This window comes from Exophiala dermatitidis (assembly GCF_000230625.1).
Source record: "Exophiala dermatitidis NIH/UT8656 unplaced genomic scaffold supercont1.2, whole genome shotgun sequence".
NCBI classification, from domain to species: domain Eukaryota; kingdom Fungi; phylum Ascomycota; class Eurotiomycetes; order Chaetothyriales; family Herpotrichiellaceae; genus Exophiala; species Exophiala dermatitidis.
Window position 1 is genome coordinate 1,005,243 of NW_008751647.1, and position 16,669 is coordinate 1,021,911.

A 16,669-nucleotide genomic window follows, 5' to 3' on the forward strand; every position below is an offset into this window, starting at 1 on the left:
CTCACACCTTACGCCCGCGTTCCTCGCTCTGTGCTACTACTACCCGTGTCGTCTTTCTACTGCTAGTTCGAGCAATCCCTCGGTGCAGAGACAGGACTCGAAAGACTGAGAAAACTGGCATCCCTTGATTCCCCATCCGTCACAATGGCACCCTTCACAGCCACCGCTGCCCGCGCAGCTTCGCGAGCCTCCAGCTCGGCCTCGACCGCCAGTGCCCGGCTGTCCCAAATGCGAAGCCACTTCAGCACATCCAGCCCGGCAAGAAAAGAAATCCAAGAAGCATACATCCTCAGCGCATCGCGGACACCGACAGCCAAGTTCAATGGATCATTCTCCAGCCTCTCCGCACCACAACTCGGCGCAGTGGCGATCAAATCAGCGGTTGAAAAGTCGAAGGTCCCCAAATCCAAAATCACAGATGTATACATGGGCAACGTGCTGTCCGCGAACATGGGCCAAGCCCCGGCGCGACAAGCGGCCATCTTCGCAGGACTGCCTCCGTCCGTCGAAGCAGTGACAGTGAACAAAGTGTGCGCATCAGGTTTGAAGGCGGTGGTTCTAGCGGCGCAAAACATCCAGCTCGGACTCGCCGAGGCCCAGGTGGCCGGCGGGATGGAAAACATGACCCGCGTGCCATACTACCTGCCGCGAGCATCTCAGAATCCTGCCTTCGGCCATGTCACCCTTAAAGACGGCTTGATTGAGGACGGTCTATGGGATGTCTACAACCAGTTCCACATGGGCAACTGTGCGGAAAACGCGGCCAAGAAGTACAACATCACCCGTGAGATGCAGGACGAGTATGCGATCCGCAGCTTCGAACGGGCGCAAAAGGCCTGGGCCGAGGGCAAATTCAAGGAGGAAGTCGTGCCCGTCACCGTGCCGGGAAAGAAGGGCGACACTGTCATCAGCGAGGATGAAGGGTACACCAACCTCAAGAAGGACAAAGTGTCGACTTTGAAACCTGCCTTTGTGCGCGATGCCTCGGGCACCGTCACCGCCGCCAACTCGTCCACGTTCAACGACGGCGCCAGTGCTTTGGTGTTGGGCAATAAGGCGATTGCCCAGCAATACGGCAAGGACAGCCGCGTCCTGGCGAGAATCGTCAGCTCCGCGGATGCCGCCTTGGATCCTGTCGACTTCCCCATCGCCCCGGCGAAGGCTGTTCCGTTGGCCCTGGAGCGAGCCGGCATCACCAAAGACGACGTCGCCATCTGGGAGTTTAACGAGGCTTTTGCTGCCGTCATCAAGGCTAATGAACAGGTAAGTCGCGTGCCTAGCTTTTGCTTCATCTTTGTTTTGTCCCTGTACTGCTGTACTGTATGGACATACTTCGGATCCGAAACTCCATAATTTTGCGGAATTGGTTCCGAAGATGCATCTTTGTCCCTTTTCGAGACTTGGCCCACCATGCCGGTATCGATGAAGCTCCGCACGACGCATGATCTACGAGTTATGAGTTCAAGCATTTACTACATCGTGAATCCGTTTGTATTTCTAGTGTGTCTAACCAACTCTCTTCTCCCAGATCCTCGGTCTCGAAAACGCAAACGTCAACCTCCTTGGCGGCGCCATTTCTCTAGGTCACGCTCTGGGAAGCTCCGGTTCCCGCATCCTCACTACGCTTCTGCATCAGCTCAAGCCCGGTGAGTACGGTGTGGCTGCCATCTGCAACGGCGGTGGCGCCGCGACTGCCGTTGTTGTCCAGAGAATCGCGAGTGTCGAGTAATTTCCTATTTTCTCTGCCCCGCGAGCGTGTCACGTGTCTGCATGTCCGGACGGGGCTGGTATAGTACTCGACAAGCGACCGGGAGATGCTTCCAGCAATATCGAGGTGCCCTATGGCGACAGATGACGGATTACGGATCTTGTGAAAACAACAGTCACCGTTTGAAAGCACCAGCAAAAGCAAAAGCAAGCGTTTTCAGTCGGATCGAAGTGCGCAAAACACAGGATGGCGCAGTGGGAGTTCTGTGAAAATATGGCCTTTTTGCACTTTGATCTTGGAAGTAGGAGGAGGCTCCAGCATAGTATAGCACGCATTTGACCTCGGTAGGAAATGAATCCACAATGTCGCTACTATGCTCCACGTACAGCACCTTTCGCGAAACAGCCCAGTAGAAGACGCAAGTGTAGACCCAAGAGATGATGGCCAAGAAAAGATGTAGTCGCTGCTGCCAGTACAACATATAGTATTGTAAAGTATGGTATAAAGGTAGTCGGTAGCATTTGACTTCTCCGCCAGTTCGGGGCTCGTGGGAGCCCCAGGCTCCACTGATACAACTGTTAACATTCTCGGACTTCGTCTGTGCTGCCAGTGGCAAGCACCATCGCAAATATAGTGAATTGTTCGTCAACATTCTCAACTTTAGAGTGTGGTTAATCTCCCAAACACCTGTGGTTTCGTCACTCTTCGTCCTGGTCGCTGAGTGACTCGAGACACTGGGTCAAGCGGTTTGAATGGGAGAGTTGGAAATAAACATATAAAGCAAATCTAACCCAGCGCCGTCACCGTCCCCTGTGCGGTGATTGCTGTATCATAATTCTCCGCCTGACCTGCAGAGGAGACATGGAATGCAGTCTAGCACTCGAGTGGTTAGCCACGTTCCACGGTCGAGATAGGCCGCACTGTCGACGTAGAGAAAAGCCAATACGCCTCAATTATTAGCTGATTGATCGTGTCCGACTGAGAGATTTCTTCCTCAAGACTTTGGAGTTCTTCTTTCCAGGAACAGTTACCACCCCTACTTTGCTTCGCTGTTTCCCATCCGTGTCCTGGAGCCCGCCAGGAGTGCTGCCATTTCTAGCCGGGCCATCTGTCTCACAGCTGTTGAAATTCAGAGAAGCCGCCAAGTCTTGCATATCCGGTCGTGTAGACCAGTAGTCCGGCAGTTGCGTTTCATAGACGATAATGCCACTATGCTCCATGCTGAGATTGGCGGAGGATTGGCGTGAATGGTGCGAACCTGGCGTGGCCGTTCCCTTAGTAGCGGACTGTATGGGGGAATGCCGAGACAGATCTTGATGTGAGCTGTTGGATTGCCGGTAAAAAGTCGAACCCTCTTCAGAGCTTAGCCACGACGTGCCGCGACGATGATAAGTTGGAGCACGACTCGTTGGTATCGGAGGCGGTTGTTGTAGGTAAGGATACTGTCGAAAGGTTGCGGCATCGGCAGTATGGGGCCTGGGTGAATTTGTTGGGAAGGAGGCAGTCGCCGGTAAAGTTGTATAAGAAGCACTGAGCATATTAGAGCTCCACGGCTTCGACGTTACAGGTGAGGGGGAGTCGAGGTGAGCTTCAGCTAGGACAGGTGTGCTTTGCGCAGCGGCGACTGGAATGTTGAGTGTCAAGGGACTGTACTGAGCCGATTCGACGGCAGAAGCGCGGTTCTCAAGCCTCCCGAGCGTGTGATAGAGAGGGAGGTGAAACTGGTTCACCCCACTCGTGCTGATCATGGAGTTGTGAGGAGACCTTTCTGATATCCGTGACAGCGTGAGCTGGGAACGCTGGGCCAAAGGCGAGGAGGGCGTGCGGGTAGAAAAAGATCTTGAAAAATTTATGGGCTTGCGGCCATCGGGCCCCGGAGAGGGGGGAGGAGATGGCAAGGTGACTTCCCAACTGGTCATGATGGGCTCCTTACCCTTTTCCGGGGTCCGGGCCGACGTATCTGCAAGGCTTTCACGTCTGCCAGCAGTCGTTGTAGCAAAGGATTCCGGACGTGTTGATATGCCTATCGATCCCGTCTCGACTTGGGACATTTGATCTTGCCGTGATGGCGACCTGTCCATGATCGTATTCCACCATTCGAAGGGGCTCCGCCGCCCTGTCGCGGTGGATTCATTATCTGTTAAAACCCCAAACTGCCTGACTCCGAACTTCGACCCGGTCAAAGACAGATGCTGAGAAGTCGGTACCAGCCGTCCCCTTCTCAAAGTCATTCGTCGAGTAGGAGTGGTGAGGTTATCAAGACGCGTTGGCCTTGGTCTTCGTCGGACAATCCAGCATCTCAGAAGAATGGCGACTGTGACCAGCAACAGTACTGACCCAACGACTATGAGCACGATGTATACCCATAGCGGCAGGCCAGTGTTGTCGAAAAGGGTCGGCATGAAGTGGTATATGGAGGAAAGGATTTGCGTAACATCGAGTCGCACTTGGAAAAAGAGTGGAAGGAAGAGGTCAGTGCGGAAAGAATATACTTCCAGATGGTGGCATCTGACGGCAGTCCTTGACAATGAGCGGCTGAGTGGCACCTCCTGAAGTTCCACGTCGGGTGGCCGGTGGCAGGCTTGAATCGATATCGGGAACGATTTGACAGCAGTTGACAGAACACTGACGAGGTCTGGCTGCAAATGGCTGGCGGAAATGCCGAGGATACGTTGCTTTCCTACGGTTGCTCAACCAAAAGGGAAAATGGTATGGCAAATGTTGGCCGTCAAGGCAAGAATAGTGCGAGGGGAGCAGGGATCAGAAAGCTCAAGATGTAAAGAGAAGAGAAATCCGGCATACTAGTAGATGAAATATACAAGACAGAATGTCGAACCAAAGAGTTTTGGAGGGAGGACAAATCAACGACCAGCAGCTTTTCCGGCGGCAGTCGAACTGCGATTGGAACAGAACGACCATAAGGAGGATCGGGTACTGCGCGGGCCTCAATAGGGTTTCCCATTCTCGTCAGGCATATGCAGACGTGTGGAGGAAACCAGGGCAGTGCGAGACAGATTGACAGGGCAGGTGTTGCTCATTGTTGTTCACCGGACCAGGGTGCCTTGGATTCTAGTCATGAAGGTATATCTCGGCTGCCGAAAGGCTTGCACTATATGCCAGACTTTCCATGGGCAAAGGGCGAAAACCTGGAAACTACAGTCGACGCGAAGAGCGGTCTGGGTTGTGGCTAGCCTCGTGATCTGACGTTGAATGATGGGGTCGAATTTTAGGAAGCAATTACCATGGGGGCCTGCATTATTGCAAACGGTGACCAGTCCGCTATGGGAACGACTGGCATGGTCCGTTATGGTTGCCGCACTGTGCCGCAAGAAGCTGTGCAGATCCGCGGCCACATGGGGAGCCTGAATCTCGAGTATCTTGTAAAGCGGGCAGGTGCAGAAATCCGGCGTCGCACATGGGTGGATTTGAGATGAACATGGCCACGGCCACGCAGAAGTAAGGGTGAAGATGATCAGTTCCTGGATGAATCACCGCGTACGGTGCGGTGCCGTCGTGATACTCTTGACATTTCGTCCGCCCGAAGTCAAAGCCCCGGGTGGAAACTTGAGCCCGAGACCAAATGCAAGGGGTGACAGGATGGGTGAAGGGGATCGCAAGAATGGAAGACCACCACGTTTCTGGTCAGGCTCCGGGCTCTATGAACTCTGATCGTCAGGGACTGGCAGAGATAGACCATGGTAGTCGGTGAGGAGGCCAGTGAGCGCCGATTGAACTGACAGGGGTGACGGAACGTGCCTTGACAACACCAGCAAACACCCCCAGACGAAACTTTGTACGCCAGGCCCAGCATGGCAATATTCACACACTTTTTTTGCTGAAGGAGATATGTTTGGTTTCGGACCGTTTGATTCCAACCAGAAGAGCCACGGCACTTCGAGCATTATTGTTTTGTTTTCGGCTTGTTGCCCGCCTGAAAAAAGACGAAACGAAGGCAGTTGTCCCTGGTGCTAAACGTGGCGGATCCTTTTGGGGGGCTTGTCGCCTTGAAAACCGGGGGACGGCGCGCTAACAAAGCGCCATTGAAGCCCGTGCGTTGATCGTTCCCGCTGACCCTGGACCTGAAACAACCTAGGGAACAGTGGTCGCCGTCGGTACGACTCGAAGTCTTTTGTACAATGGCGGAATGGGAAACCCACCATCGTCTGACTGGTGATGCGACCTAGGTATGCCAGCAAGCTCGACCCGGCAGATGTGAATAATGTCTGGAAGTTCCAGTTCTCGACAGTCAAACGAGAAGCGTTTTCCGCCCATTTTGGGTCGCGGCTACAAAGTTCCTATCTTCTTATGGTTACTAACCTTGGGCACGTCTGACTCAAGTCTTCGCCCCAAAGTGAATAGACACGGGCTATCTTTGTTGCTGTCGTCGGCTTGAATTCCATTTTTTGCCGTGGATCTCCCGTCGTTTCGTGGACTTTATGTCGGATGATCAACAGTACATACCTAGTTAGGTACCGTTGCTCCGAAGGCGATCCATGTCTCAGGCATAACGCCAGGATAGTTGTATGCAAGGGAGGCAGCACCAGTGAAGTACGAGAGGTCTAGTCAGGCGGGGCAGGATTGGGCAGTCGCCATTGTCGTGTACATGGTGACTTTTTTTGCTACTCATCAGACAACATATCTGAAACGATATCGATCAGGTTGCAGGTCGTAGGGAGGACGGCTGATGTCGATCGTGACGTCTTTGAGACAGCATGCCTTCTGTCTGAGTCTTTTTCCCGCAGGTAACAGGGAACATAGGTTATTGCTAACGAGCTGAGGAGTAGATAGGTAGAGGGAGGCCCAACCCATTGCCTCAGAGGTCTGATCTGAATTCAGTAGCGAGATATGTCAATTCTAGACAAATCAAGTTGCTAACTCGAGGTGCTTTGATATTATCGAAAGCGTGGTCAGGATCATGATGAGCCCGCTTCCAAGCAAAATACTGTGCAAGCAGCGGGAGGACTGGCGTATGAATCGTGATGAATTGGGGTCTCAGCGGAGGATGGACATGTTCCTCTCAGACTGCAGTGGCAGAGGGCGCAGGTGATGCGTGCGCAACTTGAAGTCAGCAGCTGAGTACCAATCCTTTCGGGACCGGAAAAAGTGATGGACCGAGTTACAGTATCACCTGGCAACTTAATAATTCACTGGCAGCAGGGAAATTCCCCGCGTGCCGCCTGAAATGGCAGCCGGACCGGAACTGGGTTGGCCGTCACGGTCAGCTCCAAGACAAACTTGAACAACCCTCGGGCCTTCCACTTTTACTCAGGCTCATCACCATTATTGCAGTGGCACTGTACAGCCTGAATAATACCGTGAGATACTACTAGTAGTTCCTCCCCTGGCATCTTCAGGAGGCTCATCTTGTTATCACTGCAACTGCGACTGCGACTGCAACTTTGAACTTGAACGGCGAGATAGTGCCAGTGACCCTTGATCTTGAATTTCCCGCCTTGTGGTATCACACCTCAGCCACCGTGACCGCCGCCATCACCACCTTCTCCCTCGCAGTCCCCCCTCTGACGCTCTCGGCTACGCTGATCGCAGCCTAGAAACTATGTGCTGACCTGGCTCATTGACCGCCTTTATGACCACCTCTACCATGATGTTGTCCACTAGCTGATCGACGGGCTCATCAACTGTGCTCACGTCTCCGAGTCCTTCATCGCACCCTCCGAGTCCCTAATCCACTCTCCCCGCAATTCGTATCTACTCGACTGCCGAAATTTTCGGCCACCAACGCTGCCCGGTTCAGCCTCGTTACTGTCCCTGTTGCTGCCGCCATGGGAAAACAACCGGCGGTGGTTATTATAGCACGGTAGGTCTATATCTGTTGCGTGGCGAAGTTCCTCCCTTCGTCAGGGCTAACTGTTGGCCGACGCAGGCACGGCGCTCGTCTTGACCAGGCGGATCGAAACTGGCACACCACGGCCGAAGAGCCTTACGATCCTCCTTTGACTTATGGTGGTTGGGTTCAGTGTCAGGCACTTGGGGTCAGGATCAATAATGAGTTACATAATCTTGACAGAGAACAACAGACGAGCCTCGACAAGGACGAATCTTCTGTAGACGCACGGCCTAGAAAGCGACGCAAGATCATTATACATACCTCTCCATACTTGCGATGTGTTCAGACTGCAATTGCCATTTGTGCTGGCATTCAGCACCCTCAGTATCACCGTCGCCCAGGCCTCAAAGCTCGACACCGGTCGACTCCAATCCTTCGCGAGGACGCGCCAGACTCAGTCTCTCCCTCTTTCGTTCCTGACCCGAATGCGCTTGAACGTACCACTTCCCGGGACCTGTCTCAGACGAATCGATTGGGATACAACACCTGCTTGTTGCGTATTGATGCGTTTCTGGGGGAATGGCTCTCTCCAGGCTATTTCGAGCACGCCTGCCCTCCACCTCCCTCGGCGGTGATGGTGTCGCGAGCAAAGATGGCATTGCAGAAACCACAAGAGGAGATCAAAGGGGCCGATATGTCCGCGTCTTACCTCTATGAATCGCAGTCACCGGAACGGGAGGAGAAAGAGAACGAGCTCGCGACCGTTGCGTCCACCGAGAAGACGGGTTTAAGAGCCATGGCCGCCGTCGGTCATTCCCTGCCTAAGCGGCCGCGGAATGTTTCCTTCGGTACCGAATTGGCAAATGGTGCCAGACTTCTCAATCGGTCTCTCCAGCAGCGGCAGCCTGTGGGATACAGTCCTCCTGTGCCCATGTACGCCATGGGTGCCTCGGACAAGATTCCTCCGGGCTTTGTTGCCCATGCTCGAGATTGTTGTGTTGTAATCGACCATGACTGGGACAGCCAGAATGATGATCTGGATTGGGGCGATGGGGGTCAGTTTGATGAGGAATGGGGCAGTATGCATCGAAGATTCCGCAATGGTTTGCAGAAAATGCTGGCACATTATGAGATTGAAACTGAAGAACAGCAAGAGCGTAAGGGAACGGGACCAGATGAAGATGAAGACCTGGTCCTTATCCTAGTCACCCACCAAGCCGGCTGCAATGCTTTGATTCGGCTCTTTACTGGAGCTCCTGCCCTGCACGACGTGGGTCCAGCTTCACTGACCATGGCTGTAAGGAAGCAAGACGATCCAAGATCTTTGGCAGATATCTCTCCTTCGCGGCGGCGGGGATCTCTCGATCTCGCCATCGCCGGGGACTTTGACATGAAAATCATCGCCTCGACGGAACATCTTCGTGGCGGATCGGCTTCTTTGGTATCGAACTCGCCACGACTGGGTAAATCCCCAGCGTTTTCCAGTCGTCGTGCTGTGGGGGTGGGAGCAGATACACCGGAGGGATTTGCCTTGGGAGAATCCCTCAATCACCGGCCGTCGGTCTCATCACTAGGCAGAAGCGCCAGTCAGAGAACGCACGCCGCAGATACACCAAGCGAGGTTGAACCACCGACGGGTCTGTGGCGTCGCGGGAGCCGGTATTCGAGGGATGAGACGGCCGAGTCTGGCGAAGCCATCGTGACACCAAGTGTGCAGAGTGTTGGTACGCCTGGCGTTCCGCCGCCGCAGGAGCTCTGGGGCGGCACACCCAATGATGGCGATGAGCAAAAGGAGCAGAAGTCGGAGTCCCGTCTGTTGCCCGTTAGGAGCGCGAGTCAACGCGGACTCTGGGGTGACCATTCCATTGCCAGAGAAAGAAGTCCCGGGAAAAGAAGGTGGACAGCAGGTGAGAGACCACGCTGAATGCCTAGCTATTGAGAAGTGAGCATTGTGATGGGTACTGTCCCAGAGCAATACGGAATCGTGGGATGTTCAGATGAGGAATGAAGAACTGTGTCTTAGGATGATGAGCCGAAGGATCAAGCTCAAGAGCTATGGACGAATGGCCCCTTATAGTAATACGATAAAAGTCAAACATTATTACCTAGGTATATTCCTCCTTCTGACTGTACCAACCAACGACTAACCTCTCGTTTGATTTTCTCAATAATCCCTTGATCCGAAGCAAAGAGACCTGCAGCAACAGTTCTGTTCGGCTGTCTTGTCGAACTAGCCGCAAGAAACAACAGGCTTGGGTGCCTACTACTGTGTAGGTAGGTGAGGACGATGTGACCATCTCCAAGTCGAGTTCGACACAGTCAAGGTCAAACCCCCCGCGTGTCCCTCCATGCTATCTATTGGTGAGCATCGATAAGTGGTCTGACCTCTTTTCCGTATCTCTATTTATTTCTGCAGCCCATTCAATTTCCATTCAACCGAAGCTTGGAATTGTACGAATGATGCACGCTTCAGACCGACAGCCCAGAAAAGTCAAGGTGAGCTACTAGCAGTACTAGTAGTAGCTGCAGTAGGACCAAAGACCTCCGGCTGCACAGTCGTGCTACTGCCACCAATGTTGTTCTCTGCCGTCTCTCTATCTTTGATTGCAATCGTGGCACACAGATTCGGACTCAATCTACTATGAATGGGTATATCATATATACCTTACCTTGTGGCAGGTATGGGACCTAATTTATCAGTAAATGATTCTACTATGTGACGTGATGCCCCAGTGACCTTGTTCAATTTGGGGAGGATTCTACAACTAAAATAATCAAACAGGGTCTGGCCGTCCGTCGTCCACTCCATCTAATCTACAACTACTATCGATGGATCTGCGGAGGCGCATGGACCCCTTTGATCCGTTATCAGAAAAAAGACTATTTTTTCTTTTGTTTCACTGGCTTCGATATCTCGGCGGTGACGTCGAAGGTAGTAGGTATTGATTGATCATTTTTCCACTGCAGTGCACCAGATTTCAATGTATCTCTGGTGCAGGGAGAACCTTGACATAGGAACTTGCTTTTTGTTAGGAACACTTACCATTTTTTTTTAATTTTTATTTTTTGACACAGTTCAAGGTTGCACTTGACGACGGAGAAGCTCAAAAGGAGTCAGTGGCGAATCTAATATATTCCAGCATCGGCTACGGGAGTATCTTTCTTGGAGGTGCTGGGCCGCGTTTGGTTGGGCTGTCTGATAGGCAATGGGCTTTAGGACGTGATAGAGGAATAGAGGGATTATCAGCAGCAGCAGCAGCAGCAGCAGCAGAAGCAACAGCAGCAAACCTGTGACTGAGGGAAACGGCCAACGGAGCCACCATTTGTGTACGTGGAAAAGCGGGAAAACAGAAGAAACAACCATGGGCTCACTTCCCAGCGGGCGAGACAATCACCAGCATGGGCTGGATCAGATTCCGCCGGAATGGCCACTCAACTCCGTCCCACTGGACGCAGATATTCACGATAGCCGGGACGTGATCCAGCAGTGTGGTCTGCTGACAGCCAAGGAACTAGATATCACCAACACGGTTGGAGTGCGCAGGATTCTTCGACGGTACGGAGAAGGCCACTGGACAGTCGAGGAGGTTCTGCGGGCGTTCTGCAAGCGGACAGCCATCGCGACACAGCTTCTCGGATGCTGTACGGAGCTGATGTTCGAGTCTGCCATTGCTCAGGCCAGGGAATTGGATCGTTGGTATGCTGAGACAGGCCAGCTTGTCGGTCCGCTGCATGGGATTCCTATCAGTATCGGTCTCCAAGATGAGAAATCGGACGATGACATATCGAGATTCCAGATGCACGATAATTGGGAGGACGACGATGAGGAGGAGATAGCATTGTTTCAGCTGCAACGGCTTGGGGCCATTCTGTACGCTCAGGCCGAGACAAGTGCAAATGCTGGAAAACCCAAGCCCAGCTCAGGGGCTGCGGATGATGATTATAAATCCACAGGGCAAATCCTGCAGCACCGCAGCCTGAATGCACTCAACGACCGGCTCGCCAGCTCTGGAGGCATCGGCGCCCTCGTGGGCTCACGAGGCTCGATATTAGGATTTGGCACGGATTCCGGCGCCGCCGTGAGCATTCGCATTCCTGCCGCTTCGCAAGGGCTGTACGCCCTGTGTCCCAGTGTCGGAAGGCTGCCGTCCCGTGAGTCACGGCAAGATCAAAAATATACCATTGTCCGCCCAGTCGCGGGCCCGTTGAGTAATTCGTTAGGCAGTCTGGAACTGTTCATGCAAGCTTATATGAGCATGGAGCCGTGGACGATGGAGCCAAGTGTCGTGCCGATTCCATGGCGGTACGAACTGGCCGAGCCACCCAAGACAAAGGATAGGAGCGGGTCTGTCAGCGGGTACATATACGGGAGATTCAACGACGATGACGATGTTGATGATGGCGAGGAAGACTACGGTGATGGTGCTCCCCAATTGGGGCCTAACGGTGGTGTTGGTGACTCGGATCTGGTTCTCCCTCGCGCCCTGCGCATTGCGGTTGTGGTGGACGATGGAGTCGTCACGCCGCATTTGCCCATTGTGCGTGCCGTGCGCGAGCTCGCAGGCAAGTTGAGACAGTGTGGCCATGAGGTCGTCGAGTGGGATACTTCGTCGCATCGTGCGGCGTATTATGACTTGTGGGTGCCTGCTGTGACAGCGACAACCACGAATAAAACGACGGTTGACCATGACCCAGCGTCACGGGGGAGCATCAGCAAGGATGGTTCCGCCACAACCACAACCACCTCGGACAGTCCTGGCGCCCAGGACGGTACTGGTCTCGCAGACACATTAGCCAACACACATCTCGACCGTGTAGACGACACGGGGGCTCACAACCACAACCACGATCCGACCGACAGCACTACTCATTCTCGCCCTCAGCTTTTTAATCCACACAGCACATCTTCCATAGGCGAGCGCCAAAGAATCGATCTCGCTGCCCAAATCTGGAAGTTCCGCCGCATGTACCTCCGCCACTGGCGAGCGAGCGACATCGACGCGTTGGTGATGCCTGTGACGCCTTGGGTTGGCATACCCAGCTCTGCGAGTAGAAAGCACTCCGCAGCCGAAAAGTCTCGTCAGGAAGAGTATTTTGGATATACTTCGATCTGGTCGCTGCTCGACTACACGGTGCTCACGATGCCGGTGGCGACCGTGGACCCTGTGCTTGACGATCCGAGATTGCAGGCTTCGAATGCATCCACAAACACAAACACTAGCAACACTACCAACACCACCAGCAGCAGCAGCAGCAGCAGCAGTGGCAACAGTAGTAGTGCTCAGGTTGAAAATATCACTGCATCCCGCGGCGATGTGCCACCTCCTACTACTACCAACGACAATCGGTCTCACGCCAATCAGTCAAAGCCATACACCGATCTTTGGGACTCCGGCTTGGTCCAGAACATGCCGATCAACGTGCAGATTGTGACGGGTCGGTTTGGGGAGGAAAAGGCATTTGCGGTAGCCAAGGTGTTGGAACAGTTGCCGTAGTAGAATTCATTCAAGTTTTGCTTTGTGCATACTCACTTACCACTTCGTTTTTGTAGCGGCATCATTGTGAGATATATCTACCTACCTAGGCACTGTAGGTACTAACAACCTACCTGAGGTACATAACACCCTAGCACTCTAGACACCCAATGAGTACAGTACCCAGAGTAGGATTAGGGGAAATCCAGTCCTCAGAAGATGCTCTGTGTTCATTGCGCGAGTTTGAGTCTCTCACGCGACCTTTTTCAAAAATTCGGCAATCTTCTGGCCCACAATGTCATACGCCTCCTCGGGCAAATAATGCCCGTACCCGTCTCCCACGCCGTAAGCCTCATAGAAGTGGTTGGACTCAGACCCAGACCCTTCAGGCGGCGGCTGAATCCAATCCCTCCAAACGGCCTCTACATCGACCGTCGCGCCCAGCTTGGCCTTGGAATACAAGACGAGCAGCGGCACCTCAATCTTGCGACCGGCTCGCTGGTCCTCCTCCTGCTGCGTAACGTCCGTCGTCGCGCCGGCCTCGTAGTCCAGACTGGAATAGTAGATGGTGTCGCGCTTGGCGAAGAGGACGCCGTAGATGTCGAGAGCGTTGTTGGACGCGATCCGATCCCAGGACTGTGGATTTGACCCTGCAATCCGCTTGAGCGCCTCCCGGCACCAATGTCCACCCCAATATGCGGTGATCATGGCGGTGGCGAGGTCGGCGTTGGCCAGCAGTGGCCAGTGGAAGTAGCCCGTCACTGTTTTGGGGTCCGAAAAGGCCTGCCATTGACTCAGGGTGGGGATGATGTCCATTAGAACTGTGCCGATGACTGTTAAATTGAGGGTTTGGAACAGAGACGAAGAAGAGTCCGAGGGTGGATGGGAGAAGTCAACGGCGAGACGGTGGGCGATGCGGGCGCCCCTGTCGTGGCCGCCTAGGATGATGCGTCTTGGGGAAGATGAAGAGGTGGCGGTTGTGTTGAAGACTTTCGATAGCGCTTCGAGAAGAGCAGTGCCGACGGAACGTTTGTCGTTGCGTGATCTGTCCTCGATAGGCGTGGAGATGCCATATCCTGGGAGCTGGGAGACATGTGAGTAAGGTGGCTAGATTGGTAGTCGAGGCAGGAATGGGACATAGAAAAGGGACTGAGAACAAGAATTGATCGAGCTGGGAAGAGAATATGACAACTCAGGTTAGAGATGGAGAGTAAGAGACACACTTACTTCAGGCACGAATAGAGAGACTTTATGGCATAGAGGTGATGCAACCTGTTTGTCTTCGGTGAGTATCATGTAGCCCCGGAGGTCCTGGTGAGTAAGGAACGGTGCATGGTTGCTAGACAGGCACGGCTGTCGCCAATGGAACCTGTAGTAGAAGTGAAGGAGTGTAGTCCACACGAGGTTGAAGCGAACAGGGGTAACTGAGACTCACATGTCGGAAACTAATTTCGGCCGGGGAACATGAATTAGTTCTCAAGGTCGGCAACATCAGGTTCTCCCTAGGGCCTGCAATACAGAACTTACATGTACGCTGACTGGGGATAACCGTGGATCAATGTCAGTATAGGTTTGTCAGGCCCACCATCGTTGACATAGCTGTGGATTTGAGATCCCAGAGAAGTCTCGGTCATATGGTGGACGAGCAGGCGGGATTGATACAGAGCTTGAGTCTGCGCCGCTGCCATGAGCACGACTCTTGTTCTGATTTGGTTTAGAAAAGGATGATGGTAGAAAAGGAAATACAAGTATAGTGTTTCAGGGCTCTTTAGGCTGAACTTGAAGTGATTGCCTGAAGCAAGTTGCAGGGCAGGCGAAGGTTTCTAGAGTCTTTATATTCTGCTATGGGACATGATACGCTGCGTTTTGGATTAGTCAAGGGGATGATGTGATGTCGTGAGCAGAGAACAGCCGAGGAATCCCTCTCTCTCCAGAAGGAGATGTTTGATTCGGATCTCGAGGCGGAGAAGTCGCTCGTATGCGGATATAGAGTTCGATTTGCCGGCCTCATAACAACAAGGTCAGTTGCGGTTTCGTGTATCATTGGCATGCCATGCCAGCAGTACCCATACTGAGTGACAGATATCACTTCTATGATACAGACTAATCGGCTCGTGAAGGGCGCAACACTGCGCGGCAGGCGCCGAGATGGGTGAGAAATGGAGGTCACGTGGAGTCACTGTAACCGTCGAAGCAGCGGAGTCCAAGATATTTATCAACCCCTGAATTGATCTTTACACGACGCCACGGTATGAGAGAACTGGTACGTTGAGGCACCAGGAAAGTCCTGTTCTTTCCTGGTATAAAGATGCGGCGTCGACCAAGGACCCTGCAATACTACACAGTACACAGGAGGGAATGATTAGCATCGTGTTTATCTGGTTGAGAACCAGGGTAAACAAAGCCCGTAAAACCTACCAAAGATATGGGTGCCTCAGCTGTGATGGTAATCTCTGCCCACCTACAGTCCTATGCCCGAAGTCTACGCAGCGGGTCATTTCCGCACCCCACCCGCATCGAATACCCTCCTATTCAACAGCTATTTACTCGCCACAGACTTGCTCGATTTTAACGCTCTCAACTGCTATCGACTATGCTTATCCTAGTGCTCTGTAAATAGCGCTATTTACAGAGCCTAGTGCTTCTTAAAAGCGTGTATACCAGCCGTCAGCGTCTAGTACGCTATTTACGCGCGTATAAATCGACCTTATTATTTCGTCGATTTGCTCCTGCGGTATAGCGTTCCACTCCTCTACTATTACCTTTGCGAATTCATCGAGAGCCTCTTACGAGTTACCGAGCTCGAGTAGGTATAGGTAGTATTCCTTTAGACGCTATTTAAGGATCGCCTAGACGTATTCGATCGAATTGAGATCCGGCGAATAGAGAGGCTATTCGAGCCGCGATATACTATAAGTTTCGAACTATTTATTAACCCGACTAGCTATATAAATAGGTACGTTATTCTATATAAAGATATTACTCGAAGACCAAATTCTCGGTAGTTGATCGTCTAGTACAGCCACGTACGAGCGTGCGATATACCCCTAATTAGGCGCCTCCTCGTCTCGCTCTATTACTACGAGATCTAACCTACTACCGAGCTAAATAGCGCTCTAAACTATAATAGAGACGTCCTTGCCTTTAGGTTAAGGGTCTATTATCTTCTTCTCCTACTTCTACGTTAGCGTACGGAATATAAAGATAGATATCCCGCTAGAGCCTCTTTCGATAGAACACTCGTCGGAGAATCGAACCTTACTTCACTCGCCCTCGGCGTCCGTAGTCCAATTTTTATATCTTTTCGCAAAGTTCTTACGCTTAAGCGCGTACGTCTTCTATAGAAGAGGCCTTTTCTTAGCTAGCTACTTCTTTATTCCGAATTAATTAAGAAAGCGCGAGACCGTACGGCGCTTTATACTAACGCCGGATTTACGAATAAGATAACGGTACGTCTACCGCGGATTTAGTCTTGCTAGACGAAGAAGTATTCTCTTATCGCGTTTAGATAAAAGAGGAGGGCGCCTAGAGCGTAGGCGTGACGCTAATCCGATTCGAGTCTCGCTTAATTAAACTGTTATACGCGCCGTACGGATCGGCACGTTATATATATCGCTTATGACCTTCTAGGAGGCTCCTACGTCGCGTACACCTTCGATTTTAGATCGTAAATAGGGAGAGAGCTCGTGTCCGCGCCTG

General features: G+C 52.6%; 5 protein-coding genes across 5 annotated transcripts; 3 read left to right on the plus strand and 2 right to left on the minus strand.

Moving 5' to 3' along the window:
- Positions 1 to 144: 144 nt before the first annotated feature.
- On the plus strand, positions 145 to 1,729 carry HMPREF1120_01869 (acetyl-CoA C-acetyltransferase; the record flags this gene model as incomplete). Its single annotated transcript, XM_009155897.1, has 2 exons — positions 145 to 1,263; positions 1,529 to 1,729. The coding sequence occupies 2 exons, from the start codon at positions 145 to 147 to the stop codon at positions 1,727 to 1,729; spliced, it is 1,320 nt and encodes a 439-aa protein (XP_009154145.1).
- On the minus strand, positions 1,429 to 6,812 carry HMPREF1120_01870 (uncharacterized protein). The gene is made up of 2 exons (XM_009155898.1): positions 5,465 to 6,812; positions 1,429 to 5,364 (listed from the first exon to the last, which is right to left on the minus strand). The coding sequence occupies exon 2, from the start codon at positions 4,108 to 4,110 to the stop codon at positions 2,665 to 2,667; it is 1,446 nt and encodes a 481-aa protein (XP_009154146.1). The 5' UTR covers positions 4,111 to 5,364; positions 5,465 to 6,812; the 3' UTR covers positions 1,429 to 2,664.
- Positions 6,813 to 7,491: 679 nt separating this feature from the next.
- Positions 7,492 to 9,420, plus strand: HMPREF1120_01871 (uncharacterized protein; the record flags this gene model as incomplete). Its single annotated transcript, XM_009155899.1, has 2 exons — positions 7,492 to 7,526; positions 7,593 to 9,420. The coding sequence occupies 2 exons, from the start codon at positions 7,492 to 7,494 to the stop codon at positions 9,418 to 9,420; spliced, it is 1,863 nt and encodes a 620-aa protein (XP_009154147.1).
- Positions 9,421 to 10,858: 1,438 nt separating this feature from the next.
- HMPREF1120_01872 (glutamyl-tRNA (Gln) amidotransferase) lies at positions 10,859 to 12,991 on the plus strand (the record flags this gene model as incomplete). Its single annotated transcript, XM_009155900.1, has 1 exon — positions 10,859 to 12,991. The coding sequence occupies one exon, from the start codon at positions 10,859 to 10,861 to the stop codon at positions 12,989 to 12,991; it is 2,133 nt and encodes a 710-aa protein (XP_009154148.1).
- HMPREF1120_01873 (haloacetate dehalogenase) lies at positions 12,899 to 15,384 on the minus strand. Its single transcript, XM_009155901.1, has 4 exons — positions 14,498 to 15,384; positions 14,406 to 14,415; positions 14,198 to 14,242; positions 12,899 to 14,053 (listed from the first exon to the last, which is right to left on the minus strand). Exons 1-4 carry the CDS (start codon positions 14,656 to 14,658, stop codon positions 13,223 to 13,225), a joined length of 1,047 nt encoding a protein of 348 aa, XP_009154149.1. The 5' UTR covers positions 14,659 to 15,384; the 3' UTR covers positions 12,899 to 13,222.
- Between the last annotated feature and the right edge of the window lie 1,285 nt (positions 15,385 to 16,669).